The sequence below is a fragment of the Ostrea edulis genome, chromosome 3 (assembly GCF_947568905.1).
Source record: "Ostrea edulis chromosome 3, xbOstEdul1.1, whole genome shotgun sequence".
NCBI classification, from domain to species: domain Eukaryota; kingdom Metazoa; phylum Mollusca; class Bivalvia; order Ostreida; family Ostreidae; genus Ostrea; species Ostrea edulis.
The window spans coordinates 22,463,005-22,479,507 of record NC_079166.1 but is presented as its reverse complement, the minus strand read 5'-3'; the positions used below and the strand labels follow the sequence as shown (position 1 = coordinate 22,479,507).

Here is a 16,503-nt window from a genome sequence, read left to right as displayed (position 1 = left end):
ACATTTTGAGAGTACTACGTCACTTATCTATGTTTACAGTCAAAGAGAGAATGTGGGTCATGGTTGACATGAATCAATAAATTTTCCCGCAATATTTTTTTCTGTGCTTTTTAAGCTCACTACATAAAAATATGTGGTATCACGAGTAATAACTAAAAATCTTGTTATTAAGAAAAAGATGACGAAAATTTCATCAACAGATTTTCGTCTGAACATGTCATATCATATATACATATATATCTAACCGACGCACTGACTAGACATGTTTGAAACCAGTGACCTTTCGACCGGCTTGCTGACCCTTGATCTCTCAGCGTTTGTAAATCTTATTGGCTGAGTATTTAAAGCCTTAAATAGAAATTTAATTTGATTGGTTGTTTGAAAGTGGGCGGTAACGCGGTAACTAGAACCTCAACATCTCGCGCCAAATAACGTAGTGAACGAGTCATGGAGGTTGAAATATAACGAGATATCTACAGTAACGGCCTAATAACTATGGTAATGTAACAGATTTGTATCATATTGAATGTACCTTTTCTTAGCGATGTATTGTTATGCTTCTTCCGTTCATATTATATGCGAATCGTAGGATTGTTTACACATATCTGTGGGTGTCTGTGGCCATAGAATTATGTCTTGCAGGTCTTCCATTTATAACCAATACCGTTAGTTCGCCAAAACTTATGTCAGGCATATCACAATACGTGGAGAGACAGTTTTTATTTTGAAATCGTTATGGGTGTTTTTACATCCCAGAAGCCCTGTATTTTCAACAGGATAAACTTGTTACGACCTATCTCGTTCCCGCGAGGGTCACCAAGTAGGAAGTGTCTGTGGTGCAGAAACAGGCGATAAGATGATGTTTTCAGGGTATTTCTTCTTGAATATATGTTTTATTATGGTTATAAGGGCTGTAGATTGTATAATCGAGACTGTGAAGCTTTGAATGGTCGATGGCGTATTTTTTCCGCGAACTTAAACGTGTCCGTTCTCAGTTGTGACCTACATATTTGGCGGAACCTAGACTACCCGCTTTCCATATCGATAATTACCCCAATAGCCCAAGGGTAAATTGCGTAAGTAGTCGGCAGATGAATATATTGAGTTTAATGTTTAATCATTTGATCAACATTTTGTGTACATAACGGTTATTTAATTGAGTTATCACCAATAAATAACAGATGTGCATAAGAGGGGCCGCAATGGCATACGATCACGCGCCAAATTCGAACGCGCTAGTATTCCTCTATCGTTTGAACGCCAACAGCAACATAGGTCGGGATTACCTGTTTTATTTTTTGATTATCACATATAAGCTAACCTTAAATCAGGTAAATGTATTTTCATGTATTCCAAAAAAATGTGATTTCTTATTTTTATTGAAAAGGGTCAAGCAAATCACAAAGACGGTTGGCGCGATAATTTACTCGATTGTTTACACTTGAAATCAACACCGCACTAGTGTGTTGTACATTAGAAAGTGACACGATTAACTAGATTGAAAATGAAGTATATATATATATATATGTGTGTGTGTGTGTGTGTGTAGTAGGCTTATTGTGTGATAGTATTCCTACGTAATATTTAAGCTTCTTTTTTTGTCAAATTCATGAAGGCCTAGCAAGTTGCAAAAGGGCGTAGTTTGTAGGCGAGGTATCAAGTGCACAATGTCACTTCATTTTATTATAATTCTATATGCTTATTGAAAGAGAAAAAATATTAACCAATATTTTTAGAATGATGAAAATCAAGATTGATTATCTAAAAATGGGGAATAGAGTTTGATAAGTTTATACAGTGGTGGATATTTTGTTATAAATTTTATAAACGTTTTCTTTTTTTTCCCCACCCTTTGGAGGGGGGATATCATAAGCAGTGAATGTTTGATTTTATCCAATTTGTGGTAATAAATTCTATTCTTATCTCCTTTTTTTCAGAAATGACAGAAATAAATCCCTTGTCACTGTATCTACTAGACTCAAATCCAGTTATAGACGAGACCATCATTGAATCAAGTTCCAAAACAGACAGGATACCATTTTCTCCTATCAACAGCCAGTTTAATTGTGCTGCTCCAAGTAGATGTGTTAGCTCTCCAAAAATCCAGGCATCCACTGACAAAGAGAACATGAAGACTAAGTCGAGGTCTAAGAAAGTGGCATCACCGATGAAAGCAGAGAGAAAGTCTTCTACTAACTTTGGAAAAGATTCGAAGAAAGTAGTGGAACCTGTAGTTAAAACAGAAAGAGTGAAAAATGACTCAGAATCATCAGTGGATTCAATCGGTGAAAGACCTGGAACTCCAACAGAAAATCCAGAAACTCCAGCCCCTCTCACACCTACAGCAAATCTCAAAATGCTCTTCAGTGCTGTAAGTCCAGAGCTCAGGAACAGAGAAAAACAGTTGGAAGAGGAAAGTGAAGGAAAAGACAGTGATGACTTTGGGGGGAAATTCAAGCCTCTAAATCTAGATGCTGAACTTGCAGCTTCACAAATTGATGATGAAAATGGAGATTGGAAACCTGGGTCTCGAAAAGAAAAATCCTTAGGCTTACTTTGTCAAAAGTATGATGTTTAGACTTCATTGAGGAGATTCTTAAATTACAAGATTTATTATTCAGATGGGATTCAAATCTTTGTAATTAGATTTAATTTGTTTATGAAAAACTTTTGTAGGTTTCTTCAGAAATATCCAGAGAACCCCCAGTCTGAAGAGGGTCAAGAAATTTCATTGGATGAAGTAGCAAAGGAATTAGGTAGATACACATCCTAGAGATTTTAAATTTATTTATTAGCAATGGAGAGCTATAGCAGTGTTCGAAATTGGTTTAAAACTTGGGATAGACCACAGGTCTATACATAGACCTCATCAAATTGGGATAGACTGCAACATTGGAAAAAATACAAATTTAAAACATTATTTTCTTCTAATGTACTTAGAAAGCATATTTTCTTTCCATTTCCATAACAATGTACTCCTTTCCTCAACATTTATCAGATGTCAACTTTTGGGATAATTCTTTGCTTTAAACCTAGAAAATCTGCATTTATACACAATTTGGTCTATCCCAATTACAAAATTTTGTCATAGGCCGGTGTCATCTGGCATAGACTCGGGTCTATGGTTAATTTTGAACACTCTATTGCAGACTAACCTGTATGGCTGTTTGTGTTGTACATGCACACATGATATAATATTGTTTTGTGATGTCTAGCATTTACAACATGTACAAGTGCTTTTGAATTAGATAAAATTATATTGATAGAAGCTGTGGATAAATTCATATTTGTATGAATTATAATTATACAGCAATTACAACAATCACAGTGACTGTCAGGGTTCCAACTTCGACTGAATACCTTAGGGGCCAAGTGGGCCCCTGAATAAGAAATTCTGTTAGCCCACATGAAATTTTAGTAGCGCACACATATCATGAAATTGAATAACATGGGGGGGGGGGTTTTACAAGAAAAAAGAAACATCAGGTCACATTGCAATTTATTTAAAAAATTAAAATATCAATATTTAAATTCTGTTTCCTTCTCCGTAATTCTTTCAAATACCTCTCTCATTTCGTCAACCTAGCAACTTTATGATCTTCACGGCGTCTGACTTTAACACACGTTTCTTCAGGCTTTCTATGTTATTTCAAAATTTGTCAGCTTTACGATGCTGTCAGGTTTATAACTTGGGCAAGCTGTCACAACGACTGGACATTTCGTGTCATGTTTTGTACACATAGCACGTCATCCCTTTTTACCGTCATCGAGCCTTATTCCCCCCTTCTTTCCACTTTGGTTAAAAGCAGACGTTTTCTTTTCGTTTGAAGTAACGCTTGTGTTGTTCAACTTCTGGTTTAAATACATTTTGGAAGGCTTGATACCCCAGGAATCATGCATGTCTCGCAAAGTGGCAAAACCTCAACCGGAAATTGAACTTCAATTATAATAGGACTCGGATCGGTTGGAAAGAAAAATGTTGAATATTAAATATTGTACGGTCGTCAAGTGGGCGATGAGAATGAAAATTTTGGTTGCCCACAAGTAAAGTTTAGTTGCCAATGCGAGCGGTAATTTGGAACCCTGACTGTTGTATAATTGTAATAAACTTGATTTGACAGTAAACGTGGCATAAGATGAACTAATTCTGGCTGCATTTCTTAAAATGAGAAGTTTCTGGGAAGTAAATGATAAGTTGCAGGTTTGATATAAATGATAATTTAAAACTTAGAGGGGGAAATTGAGAGTCCTGCCTTCCCCTTTTTATTTCTGTAACCAATCTCAATGCAGCGTTCCCAATTGCAAGTAAAACGGTCACATTTGCGACAATTTTATTTTTGTTAAAGAAATTAAAAGTACCGTGTTACAACAACCATAGAATGGTTGTGAAATGCAGACTTTAAATGAGAATGTTGAGACTATTGAAAATGGATTCCACAACAGTTCTCAGAAACGTGCTGTGAAATAATCAGGATGGACCGATGTCATTCAGCTTTAACAGGAGTAGATTGCGTCAGTCTGCTGCATTATATACTTCACTGCCAATGATGTTCTGTTCTTGGTTTAAATGTAATAAAATAAACATCAAAATTTGATGACATTTAACATCTTAGTAGGTATTGACATTTCCTTCATCAAGTACTGACATTAAAAATGAAAATTGTAGTCTTTCGAATATGGTATCTCCACAACTAGTAAATTCTTGAATGAACTTAAAAATGACAAAACAAAAGAACAATTTTTATGTGTGTGTGTTTATTGAGGACTAGAAATGTTGAATGGTGACCATATGATATATTTTAGTCTTCATTTAGCTACCTTGGTAAAAAAAAAAAAAGTTATTTGGAGCATTGCAATATATGATGTAGGTCTTGCTAAGCTTCCATATATCCTGCTTCATTCCTCACCATAGTACCAGTACAATGTTATTTTGATTTGTTAAAAGTGAATTGACCTGAAAGTCCACTTTGCTAAAACATTGTTATTTGAATCCAAATAAATTATGATCAAAGTTTCAAGAAGGTAACTAAGTACTAAAACCCCATAGCAGCAACAAAAGTAGGCATGAAAACAGAGCTACATGTTATCATTTGAAAGTTTTGTTTTGAACATATTTTATTGATCAAATGAAAAGGATTGAGAACAAGTTTTAAGAACTTACTAGTCCCTCTCCTAAAATTTGAAGGTAGTGGTCTCAATATTTACTGTGTCACATAATTGTAAGTCATCATGATGATGAATTGTAAGTGTCAAATCCAAATTATGTATTTCAGTGCACATCAGTTTGCTAAGCCTCTCAAAAAAGCAATGAACCACATTTCTAGTTTACTGAACATTTTAACATGATTATTATACCCCCCGCAAACGAAGTTTGGGGGGGGGGGGGGTATACTGGAATCACTTTGTCCGTAGACACAATTTGTCCGAAGTTTATTTCGAATACCGCTGGACATATTTCATTCAAACTTTATGCACATCTTCTATATATTATGTAGTTGTGCATCTCCTATTTTCATTGAAATATTTTAACAGTTATAGAAGTTACGCACATTTTCTTTTCATTTTGGGGGTTGTGCACTTTGTCCAGAGTTTAATTCTAATACCGTTGAACAGATTTGATTCAAACTTTATTCTCATCTTATATATATATAATGTAGTTGTGCATCTTCTATTTTCATTGAAATATTTTAACAGTTATGAAAGTTACAGACATTTTCTGGTTTGTTTGTACTTGTAGTAATAGACACAATTTGTCCAGAGTTTCGCAATTTGTCTGAAGTTTATTTCTAATACCGCTGGACATATATAATGTGAAAATATCCAATGTGCTTGCATTGAATATTTCCCATCATCTTATATGCCCCGCGGGGGTATTGGTCCCATTAGGACAGTTCTAGTTATTTTAAGAATGAAAATGAATTTGCAAGAAATACTACACCAGTTAGGAAATTGTGTAAGATTATTTTAGATATTTACTGACTGTTCATTTATAATGAATTGGAATGAGACATGAACTTCAATGTTCTTATGATTATTTATGTCATTGTGCTTGATAAAAATATCTTGTATTTTTAGCTGTTGAAAGGAGAAGGATATATGATATTGTCAATGTGTTGGAAAGTGTGGAGATCGTCAGCAGATTAGCCAAGAACAAATATGCCTGGCATGGAAAAACTAACTTAGTCAACACACTTGCCAAACTCAAGGTGAGTCGTGTAGTTTGAAATGATCCATTTTCGCAAGTGTGTAGTTCTGACCATTGAACATTTCTTTTGTTGACAGTTTGACAAAAGGATCTGATGCATATTCTGAAACTTGGGTAGGCTTCTGAATTTGCAAATGCCAATACATTGTGAATGAAGAAGCATGGATACTACAGTTACATGCAGAAGTGTTGCATACAAAGCAAATAAGTTCATTAAATAAAATTGAGAAACAATGTCACTGAACTTTAGGAGTATGCAATCACAAAATAGTTGTGATAGTGATGTCCACTCCAGAGTTTCACTTAGGTAAAAACAGAAATATTATGTGTGGGTGGGTTTGTTTTTGTTGTTTTTTTGTTGAGAAAAATAAGATGTATGTAAATACTTGTAGGCATTAGCTGATGCTGAAGGCTTTGGAGACCTTGTGCTAAAAGTGAAAGATTACGAACTAAATCGTGAACTTGCGGAGCAGAATGGTAGTGTGTATACAGCTCCACCACCATTTATAATGGACCCAGACAATCCCAATGCAGGTTAGAGGAGAAAGGGAAATTGTTACTAGTTTGAAAAATTGGATAAGATATTTCATTTAAGAAATAAATTTCATTTTTGACAATGCATAAGGGTATGAACTGCAATGCTGTACACTGGCTTACTTCATGAAGGGTGTTAACGCTTCATGAAAAGTACGATGCTCCGAAGTATAACAGTTCCAGTCCTCATGGACCTTCAAAATATCTATACATATTAATATTTGGTGTATACATATAACACTAATATCTGTCAATTTTATTTGTAGCATTATTGAGAAAGGACAAGTCATTGGGCATAATGAGTCAGAAATTCCTCATGCTCTTCTTAGTATCTAAGGTAGGTTGTTCGTTTGCATCTTTCTCATGTGAAATGTAAATTGCTGTGTGAACAAAGACTATGTATGGAGTAACTTTTGGTCTTTTCGGACATGAATTTTCTCCTCTTTAAAGCGGAATTCCACTTCCGGAAATTTCTAGGTTCAATCAATTTCACAGTTTACGAATCTCATTTTTTGGTATATCCGGTTTTGACTTCGAATTTTACATAGTGGTCAGTATTTCCTCATCGTGTTCTAGTTGATTGGTTGAATCATGATATAGCACCCAATCAGCAGAATTTACACTAAACATGTGGGCCTTACAAAAACAATGTCTGTAGAAGTAGTACAGAGATGACAGTAATTAAGGCGAAAAACAAGGTCCGGATTTTTGTAGAACTTTGTAAGAAGCATCTTTGGGAATAGGGGGACATAAATTATAAATTTCATGATTCCTCCACACCTGGGGGCTTTAGGGGTGGGGCTAAAACTTTTTTTTTTTTTTTTTTTTTTTAAAAAAATCAATTTTCAAAAATCTTCTCTACAACTTCACATCGGTAAGAAAAGCTAAATGCAAAGTGATGTTGGGCAGAAAGGCCTCTACCAAAATTGTAAGTTTCACAATCTCCAGGGTGGGGCCAAACTTGTATATATATATATATATAGTATTTTTATGTACAACATTTGAAAAACGTTTTCTTTGATGCTATTGTTATTAAATTGAAAGTAATGGATAATTAGAATGAACAAGTAGTCGTTTTACAAGCTTGTAAATCTCATGATCCCTAGGGATAGGAAATTTGGTATCAGGGTGGGGCCAAAATGGTTACTGATCTAATGTGTTAACAATTGAACATTTTTAACTTGTTAACTACCATTTCAGTTCTCAGATTTGTTGTGAAGCTTCTTTGAAAGAAGAGTGACATGAATTGTAATTTCAGGAGTCTTGCACCCCTGGGGCCTTAGGGTCAGGTCAAAAATTGACCAATTTTCAAATAGGAGTAAGAAAAACTAAATGCATAGTGATGTGGTACAAGAAGATCTCTACCAAAATTGTAAATTTCATGATCCCCGGGGTAGAAGTTCTGACTCTAGGGCAGGGCATTTAATTAAGAACACATCTTATGGGCCTCTTCCTTGTATATTGTTTTGTTTTCTTGGTGTGTGTGGGTGTTTTTTTTAAGATTGTGGTTTATTTCTTTACAGCCTAGAGTAGTGAACTTGGACTTGGCAGCTAAAATTCTCATTGGAGATCCAAATATCGATAGAACAGAAAATGCAAAGTTTAAAAGTAAGTTTCCTCCCCAAGTGAGAAGAAATAGAATGATTTTAAAGTGCTTTGATAGAAAGTAATTAGTTTGTTAATGCTTAGTAATTGTGCCAACATATTTTCTCGATGCCTGGAACTTCCAAAAATATTTTTTCTTTGAATTTTTTTTTTTTCAAAGATATGTTACGTGTATCTGTAACATTGATGTCATTTTCTTGTTTCAGCAAAAATTAGAAGACTCTACGACATTGCAAATATTTTAGCAACCCTAAATTTAATCAGGAAAATTCGCATTACTGACATAAGGGACAGAAAGCCAACATACCAGTATATAGGGCCAGATTTGGAGCAAGTCCATGAACTAAATGGTATGTGATATTCATACCATATGTCTGAAACCTTAGAATTAGTATGGAAACCAGAGGATCAATGTTTCAGTAAATATCTTTGTGTCAGTAGACTTTTTATTTTTATAGTATTTTAATCCTGAAAGTATTTTGCACTGAAAATTTTATTTTTACAGTGTGTTACCATGATGGATATCATCGACCATCTTCAAGACATTCCATGCTTGACTGTGTGAAGAATCAGCAAAGTATGTACTTACATTTTAATAAGTTCTGTAGACTTACCTTAAGCTTAATCTGACATCCTAGTCCCCTTTCAATGTATATTTGGTTTAAGAGCTTTTGGACAGTGACAATGAATTTCATGTAGAACTTTTCAGTTTTTTGCTGGTTCCCTTTGTGGTGTAGTTAGTTTTGCTGTTTCTGTTTGCATGTGTGTTGCTTTAGAATTTACTTAAAAAGATGCATTATTTTTCACTCAAATATGAATGATGCCCCCTTCCTAGTTTGTTCTTGTCAGCATTTGGACTTGTAATGGACTAGTACTTCTCCCCCATTCTAAGCTACGAGATTGAAGTCGGACACTGAGGGCAACAGTTTAGAAACATTTAACAGATCTGTTTAGAATGAATCATTTTTAATTTTCAGTGTCTGAAATTCTGTCACCAAATGGATATCGACCCATAAAACCCAACTCTCCCTTTTCTGATGACAAAGGTAGTGTTTCTTCATAATTTATCTGTATATTTGAGTCTTTTATCAGAAAGTTATGGCCATTTTAGTACCCCAAAAATTTAATGAAAAGCAGTGCATGTATGTATTCAGATCACTCTCGATAACTCCAAAGTTCACAGGACATTGATTGAGGTTAATACTGTTATTTTCCAAATGAAGTCTAAAATTTTACCCCTAGATCAAACCTTAAGAATTCCAAGTAACTTGAAATTTAGTGTTAAGTGTCCAGCTGACTTTGTCATTGTCATGTACTGTCCATTTAAGGTGGAAAATGCAAATTAATGTTGTCGGAAAGTAAATCTGAAATTGTGTGACATTTCTTTCATTCTGGTGTTGCCTGTCATGCAATGTTCTAGCATGAACTAATTTGTATCTTCATAAACATTGTAAAACTTGTGTTGCAAAAAATTCGTGAGTTAGAACGAGGTTTAGTTTCTTCAGTATGACTTACACAATGTCCTCCCTTAATTTGATAAGATTACCAGTGATTTTTTAAGACCCACTTTAGGTCCATATACCAGCCTTTCTCCTCCCAAAAATTACCATTTTTTTCCCAATTTAACTTGCACTTTTTCTGATAATAAAAGCTGGTGAAAAACGTATTTGTTAAAATGTACGACATGACAAAGATGCATCAAATTTAGATGATTTAGAAAGCATAGTCGGAAAAATTTAACAGCTTAAAGAAAAGAAAGTTAAATAAAAGGAGAATGACATCAATTTGTATTTGAATTCATGTTTGATTTTATATATTTAGCGTTTTTAGTTACAATAATCTCAAGGTTTTCCCAATTTGATCAAAATGTTGACAATTTTTCCCAATTCGAAAGCCACAGGACCCTTTTGGAAAATGTTTTTAAAAAAACACCGATTACCATTCAGTACATTTCAAATTCAATAGGTATACTGTTCGGATTTGCAGGACTAGGAGATGGTGCTCCAAGAAAGAATGCAATGCCACGACATTCCTCTTTTGAACAAATCTGCCAGGTAGCAGAGAAAGAACGAGACAAACTGTATGCTTCAATGTCTCAGCCATCAAGTCCGACAGAGAAACACAGTTTTGATGGTAAGAACCAGATTATGATAAATCACTTAGACTGGGTTCTTGAAAGGAGGGGGAGGGGGGCTTCAAGTTTGTAGTACTTTTCACCTCATTTTTAGTGAGATTTTCTGATCAAAATTGGTCTGTAATGGCGTCGTCGTAAACTTTTCACATTTTCGACTTCTCAAGAACCGCTGGGCCAATTTCAACCAAACTTGCCACAAAGCATCCTTGGGTGAAGGGCTTTCAAGTTTGTTCAAATGAAGGGCCATATCTCTTTCAAAGGGGAGATAATCACAAAATAGGGTGGGGTTATTTATAAATCTTCTTTAGAGCCACTAAGCCAGAAAAGCTGAGATTTACATGAAAGCTTCCTGACATAATCAGATTTGGCGAAAGCGCTCAAAATCTGTCGGACACAGTGTCCTATAGATTGCTAAAAAGTAACGAAAACTACAGGACACATTTAAAATTTGCCGGACCCAATAGAAAAACATCAACATATGTAAAATGCATTTTTAATTAACATGCATCAATTAAATACTTCACTGTATGTAGCAATAAAATGTAAAAATCTTAAAGCCATTCAGTTTCAATTTCATGAATGATTTTTGTCATCAATAATTCATTTGTTTCCTCATTCAGCTGTCATCCATTTAATGTCTGATAATGGGCGGTTATTTTTCGGTGGGCCTGCATCTTTCGCCAACTCTGCATAATGCAGATTCAAGTTTGTTCAAATCCGGGGGGGGGGGGGGGGGGGGGGCACAATAGGGGATCAAAGTTTTACATACAAATATATAGGAAAAATCTGCTTCTCAAGAACCACTGAGCCAGAAAAGCTGAGATTTTAATTTACATGAAAGCTTCCTGACACAATGCAGATTCAAGTTTGTTCAAATCATGGCCCCCAGGGGTTGGATGGGGTGACGTCACAAGGGGGGGATCAAAGTTTTGCATACAAATATATAGGGAAAATCTTTGAATACAAGCCAAGGTGACTCAGGTGAGCAATGTGGCCCTTGGGCCTCTTTGTTTCTCTTCCACCACTACCATCTACACTGATCATTTTATGAACATACCAGCCACCTATACATGAAAAATTCACCTTAGATAAATGATAATGGTGATATTGAATATTCTGTGTGTGATCTATATATTCTCGTTTTACAACATGATCTTTGTAAGATTCAAGACCTTCAGGCTTCATTGATGTCAAGTGAATTTTTCAGGTACAATGTTTTCATGAGACCAAATTATTGTTGGAAATCATGATCTATTATTGATCACTGATAATGGCCAATAATCGAATCGGTAATCACTAGTCCTGACTGGGTACTAGTAGCCTGATTTTAATGATATCGCTACTGTTCTATTGGAGATTTAAACTTATCCAGCATTACATTATTATTCCCAGTGTTAATTATTGATTACAAAAGAAAAACACATTTTAACATGTATATGATTTACTTTATCAGGAAATTAAGGTTTTTACAAAATTGGTTTCAAACACTAGACACGTAGACTTCTAGGAAACATCAACAAAAAACATTCTTTAGGGCAAGAAAAGGTTTTGACACATGCTTTTCTTTGAAATTACCAATAAGTACACATGCTTGTTTGTGAAAATAAATGGATATTGGGGTTTTTATTAAGCAGCTCAGCACCCACTGAAATGTCTCCAATTTGAATGACAAATCGCCAGCTCGTATTTCCTCAACATGATTGTCAATCACACTATATTTTAAGATCTGTTGTAATCAAAATTATCACAATAAACTGCTATGTACTGTAACCAAAATAAACACTTGTGCAAATACAACAGTACTAAAATATAGAAGAATATCTAAACATGCTATCTCTATATCCGTATTCATTTCAATGATTTTTTCCTAATTGTTTCAACTCGTATCTGCAGAGGACTAAGTCATCATTACTTTGTAAGATATTTTATGACCTCTTGTTTTTCCTAATCTAAATCTATTTAAAACAATTTCACAACCATCATGGCCATATAAATTCACACGGTCATTTTTACACCTAGATATAAAATAAAAATATTTTTCCAGACACTTGAAAATCTTATTCTTACAACAAAGGATATATATCTATATATTGTCCTCCAGATTGACCCAGAATGCACTATTTTGAATGCTTCTTTTTTCTTTAAAAAAAAAATGGGGGGGTCTAGAATAATCGCACCTATGGCACTCAACTTGAACGATATCAGATAGTTCTGGAGTATTTACTAATGTTTGTGGATTTTTATCCAGTAGAATTGTAGTAAATATGATTTCGTAAAGCGGTGCATTTTTTCATATGTATAAACTAGTATGATGTATGAACGGTAATTGAGTGGAAGATGAGTAACATTCTAGTAACATTGATTTTCAGATTCACGAATGACGTTGAGCCAGGAGGAACCAAGCACTGTTCGCAAAAGTATTGGCAAACGAATCATAGTGAAGCAGAAAGGTACAGAATTCCAAATAATTCATCCAACAAAGTCGACAGTATTGAAAACTGATGCAGCTTCTTCCACGACGTCAAAGCCTAAAGATCCAAAAGCAATGGAGCAGACGATAGTCATCAAAGCCAAACAAAATTCTTCATTGCCATTAACCAAGGATCAGATAAATGCAGTACTTAAGTCTCTGAAAGTGCCAGTACCTATTAAAAAGGAAGGTGAAATCAAGGAGATACAAAGTCCAGAAAAGTGAGAATGCCCCTGAGGCAGGTGTGTTTCAAGCAGTGAAAAGGGCAATTGTCATACAGAATGGAGAACCCGAGGTAAAACGCTTCAGGCTGGAGTACCCTTCACCTCCCACTGATGAAGACGAAGGAAAGACCAAAAAAATTTCAAATGATATCAAAGGGAAAACTCCTCCTCAGCGAGCTTAATGCCAGAATTTACCGAAGCAAAAGGATCTGAAGGAGAACCACTTGATTCATGTGATTCAGAACAGTCGAGCAGAGTAAAGCAGCCAGGGACAGATTCACAAAATCGCAGTGCAGTTGCCAAATCAACCACCTACCATACTACAGTTACCCTTCATTCAGCGCCAGCCAGCCACCTCAATCTCTCACATGCAAATCATTCAAGGAGTGCCAATGAGTGCCACTGATGGTTCAGGACAAGCAGTCAATTTCATGGTGCCAGTGACTTTTAGCCCTCCCCTTACTCCAAACAGTAGTTCCTCCCCTAGTCCAACTGTGTTCACATTTCAGGGCAACCAACCTATGTGAACCAGACCACCTCTATGCATCATTTCATTGGTCAACCACCAGTGAAGTTGTCACCAATTTCTGTTCCCATGGCCAGTACCTCCCAGAATAGTGCTGTTCAGTCATCCCCATCATTCCTCAGCAGATGATCACCCCAACGGAGCGTCCTTCTCCTCCGGCAACTCAGTTCTTCAGAAACACCCCAGGTGGTCTGATTCCACTGTCTACCATATCGGCTGCAGCCAGCAACTTTGCAGTCAAGGAGGGTTTGGCCACAGCAAGGAAACTTGACCTCCCTGACCTCAGTGCCAATGACGTGTGCTGAAGTGATCTCGTGTTTAACAAAGACTAGTTTAGTGTATAGTATTTAAGTAAAAGTGCAAATGTATTTTAATGAAGGATGATTGTGCTTGTGTCTTCCGAGAAATGTCTTTTTAAATGAAAGAAGTTATAATTAACCAATGGCTTAGTCTAATTTTATGTGGTGCACTCTTTGATGTAAGAAAAAAAAAGTAAACCAAAGTATTTATTCTGCACAAAAAAATGTGTATTTGCATGATAGAAGATTATTTTGTTAGTATTTATATAAAATATTGGGAAAAAGCTTAGCTGTTTATCGTTTTTGTTTTCTACATAGTACTTAAAAAAAATTAATGTGATGAAATTCTTCAATATGAAAATGTACTTGGATGAATTCTGTTGTGCTGGTATGTGATGTATAGGATGGTGTTGGAATGCAGCTGTTTTCAATTAGAATAATATGTGGTGGCATGCATGCTTCTTTGTTATGAGATAAGTGAAAAATGTACAGAAGTTTGTTCTTGCAGTGTGTTGTTTAGAATGGTAATGGAAAATATATATATACCATTGTAGGAAATGTTTACATGTGTAAAAGTGTTTGGATTTTAATATGTAGAATAGGTGAAAACCAAGAAAGTGGAGGATAGAATTGGAGTATGTGGATTTGCAGGATACTGTGGGCTAATGATTTGCATGTTGTTTGATTGAAAACTTGTGTTCTTGTAAAGAATGCTGTCTGAATTTGTACTTCTGAATGCATTTGCGTTGACACAGGAAAAAATGGCAAACTGTGATACAGCTTTATTATTTAGTTTGTCATTTTCGTTATCAAAACAATGTGGTTGTAATGAATTCTACATTAATTCCTCTTTGTTAAGAGTATTTGAGTTTTTTTAGGCAGCATTCATAGTACCCCCAGTACATGCATGTAATGCATATATCAGTTTTTATTTTAATTTATTTTTCGTAATAATTTTATTTTGTTTTGCATGCAAGTAATGTATTATAATTTTTTTTTATTTAAGAAATATACAATATTTGAGCTAGCTCAAGATGTTTATTTGATTTAACTTGTTAAAGGAGAATTTGTGTTTTTTGAGTAGATGTTGCCTTCCCTTCATTTTGTAAAATCCACTGGCAGTCATCATTTCATTTCTTAGATATAACATTTTAGTTAGTTAAGGAATATCAGCTCACGTCTTCATGATACTCTTGTTTTTTGTTGATAACAAATATTGTTAAGTTGTTCCTTTTATTCTATATTTTTAATCCTTAAGAGTGCACAATTTTTTCCAATTAAATTGATCAAATTGTTGCATGCAGTGAAATTGTACATAGACCGTTGTGTATATAGAGGAATAATAAACTATTTAATGAATAGGTACACATTGATTTGATTTTTCTGTGAAGATGAAAATGGGAAGAAAAGTGTTGTAAAGAGTTTTTTAATAGTTTAGTGCCCCCCCCCCCCCCCCCCCCCCCCCCCCCCCCCCCCCCCCCCCCCCCCCCCCCCCCCCCCTGCAATGAGGTGAAAAAGGTTAAGGTTTCAAGGAAGGAGCCCAAAACTTTAAGAAAATTTCGAGTTTTTGGAATTTTGTCTCCTGTTATTTGGCTTTAGTGAGCTACTCTGATCACTTTTTGTTTGGCATCAATCTGTTTATAAACTTTTTAACATTTTCAACTTCTCCAGAACCATAGCACTAAATTTCAGCTAACCTTTCCTCAAAGCATGCTCGGGTAAAGAGGATTCGTGTTCAAATTGTACCACATCCTTTTGAAGTGGAGATGATTTAAAATTGGTAGAAATTCTGCGGCATCTTTTAAAAATCGAGAGAACTACTGGGCCAATTTTAATCAAAGCGGATTCATGTTTTTAAGTCACCTGAGTTTACTCTATTGCAATTGGTTGTCTTCTGTCGTCGTGCGTTAACAATTGAACATTTTTAACTTCTTGACAACTACCAGTTATATTCTTTTCAAATTTGGTGTGAAGCATCTTTGGGACAAGGGGGACATAAATTGTAAATTTCAGGACTCCAACACCCCTAGAGGCGGGGCAAAAACCGCACTCGTGTAAGAAAAACTTTATGTGTAGTGATGTAGAGCAGGAAAATTGTAAATTTCATGATCCCAGGGTGGGGCCAAACTTGGTATATAGTGTTTATGTGTAAAATACTTAAATAACATCTTTAGTACTATTGATACTAAATGGATATTTAGAAAGAACAGGTAGTCTTTTACCAAAATAGTAAATTTGAAGATCCCAGGGGTAGGGCCAAAATGTTCAGTTATTAAATGTGTGAACAATAGACATTTTTAACTTCTTGATAACTATCATTCCAATTCTTTTGAAATTTGGTATGAAGTATTTATGGAACAAGGAGAACATTAATTGTATATTTCAGGATTCCTGAGGCCTTAGGGATTGGGCCAAAACGCCCCATTTTTCAAAAATCTTCGCTAAAGCCGCCCATTTTTAAGAAAACTAAATGCATAGTGATGTAGAATAGGAAGGCCTCTACCAA

The 16,503-nt window shown here is 35.2% G+C and overlaps 1 protein-coding gene across 1 annotated transcript; it reads left to right on the top strand.

The window, feature by feature from the left end:
• The first annotated feature begins 385 nt into the window (after positions 1 to 385).
• Positions 386 to 15,362, top strand: LOC125675626 (transcription factor E2F8-like). The gene is given in 17 exon segments (XM_048913386.2): positions 386 to 498; positions 1,938 to 2,565; positions 2,677 to 2,756; positions 6,076 to 6,206; positions 6,598 to 6,739; positions 7,006 to 7,076; positions 8,263 to 8,347; positions 8,551 to 8,694; positions 8,850 to 8,921; positions 9,322 to 9,390; positions 10,331 to 10,477; positions 12,848 to 13,163; positions 13,165 to 13,346; positions 13,349 to 13,433; positions 13,435 to 13,685; positions 13,688 to 13,807; positions 13,810 to 15,362. Coding segments are annotated over 16 exon segments (2,715 nt in total). The 5' UTR covers positions 386 to 498; positions 1,938 to 1,939; the 3' UTR covers positions 14,004 to 15,362.
• Positions 15,363 to 16,503: the final 1,141 nt, after the last annotated feature.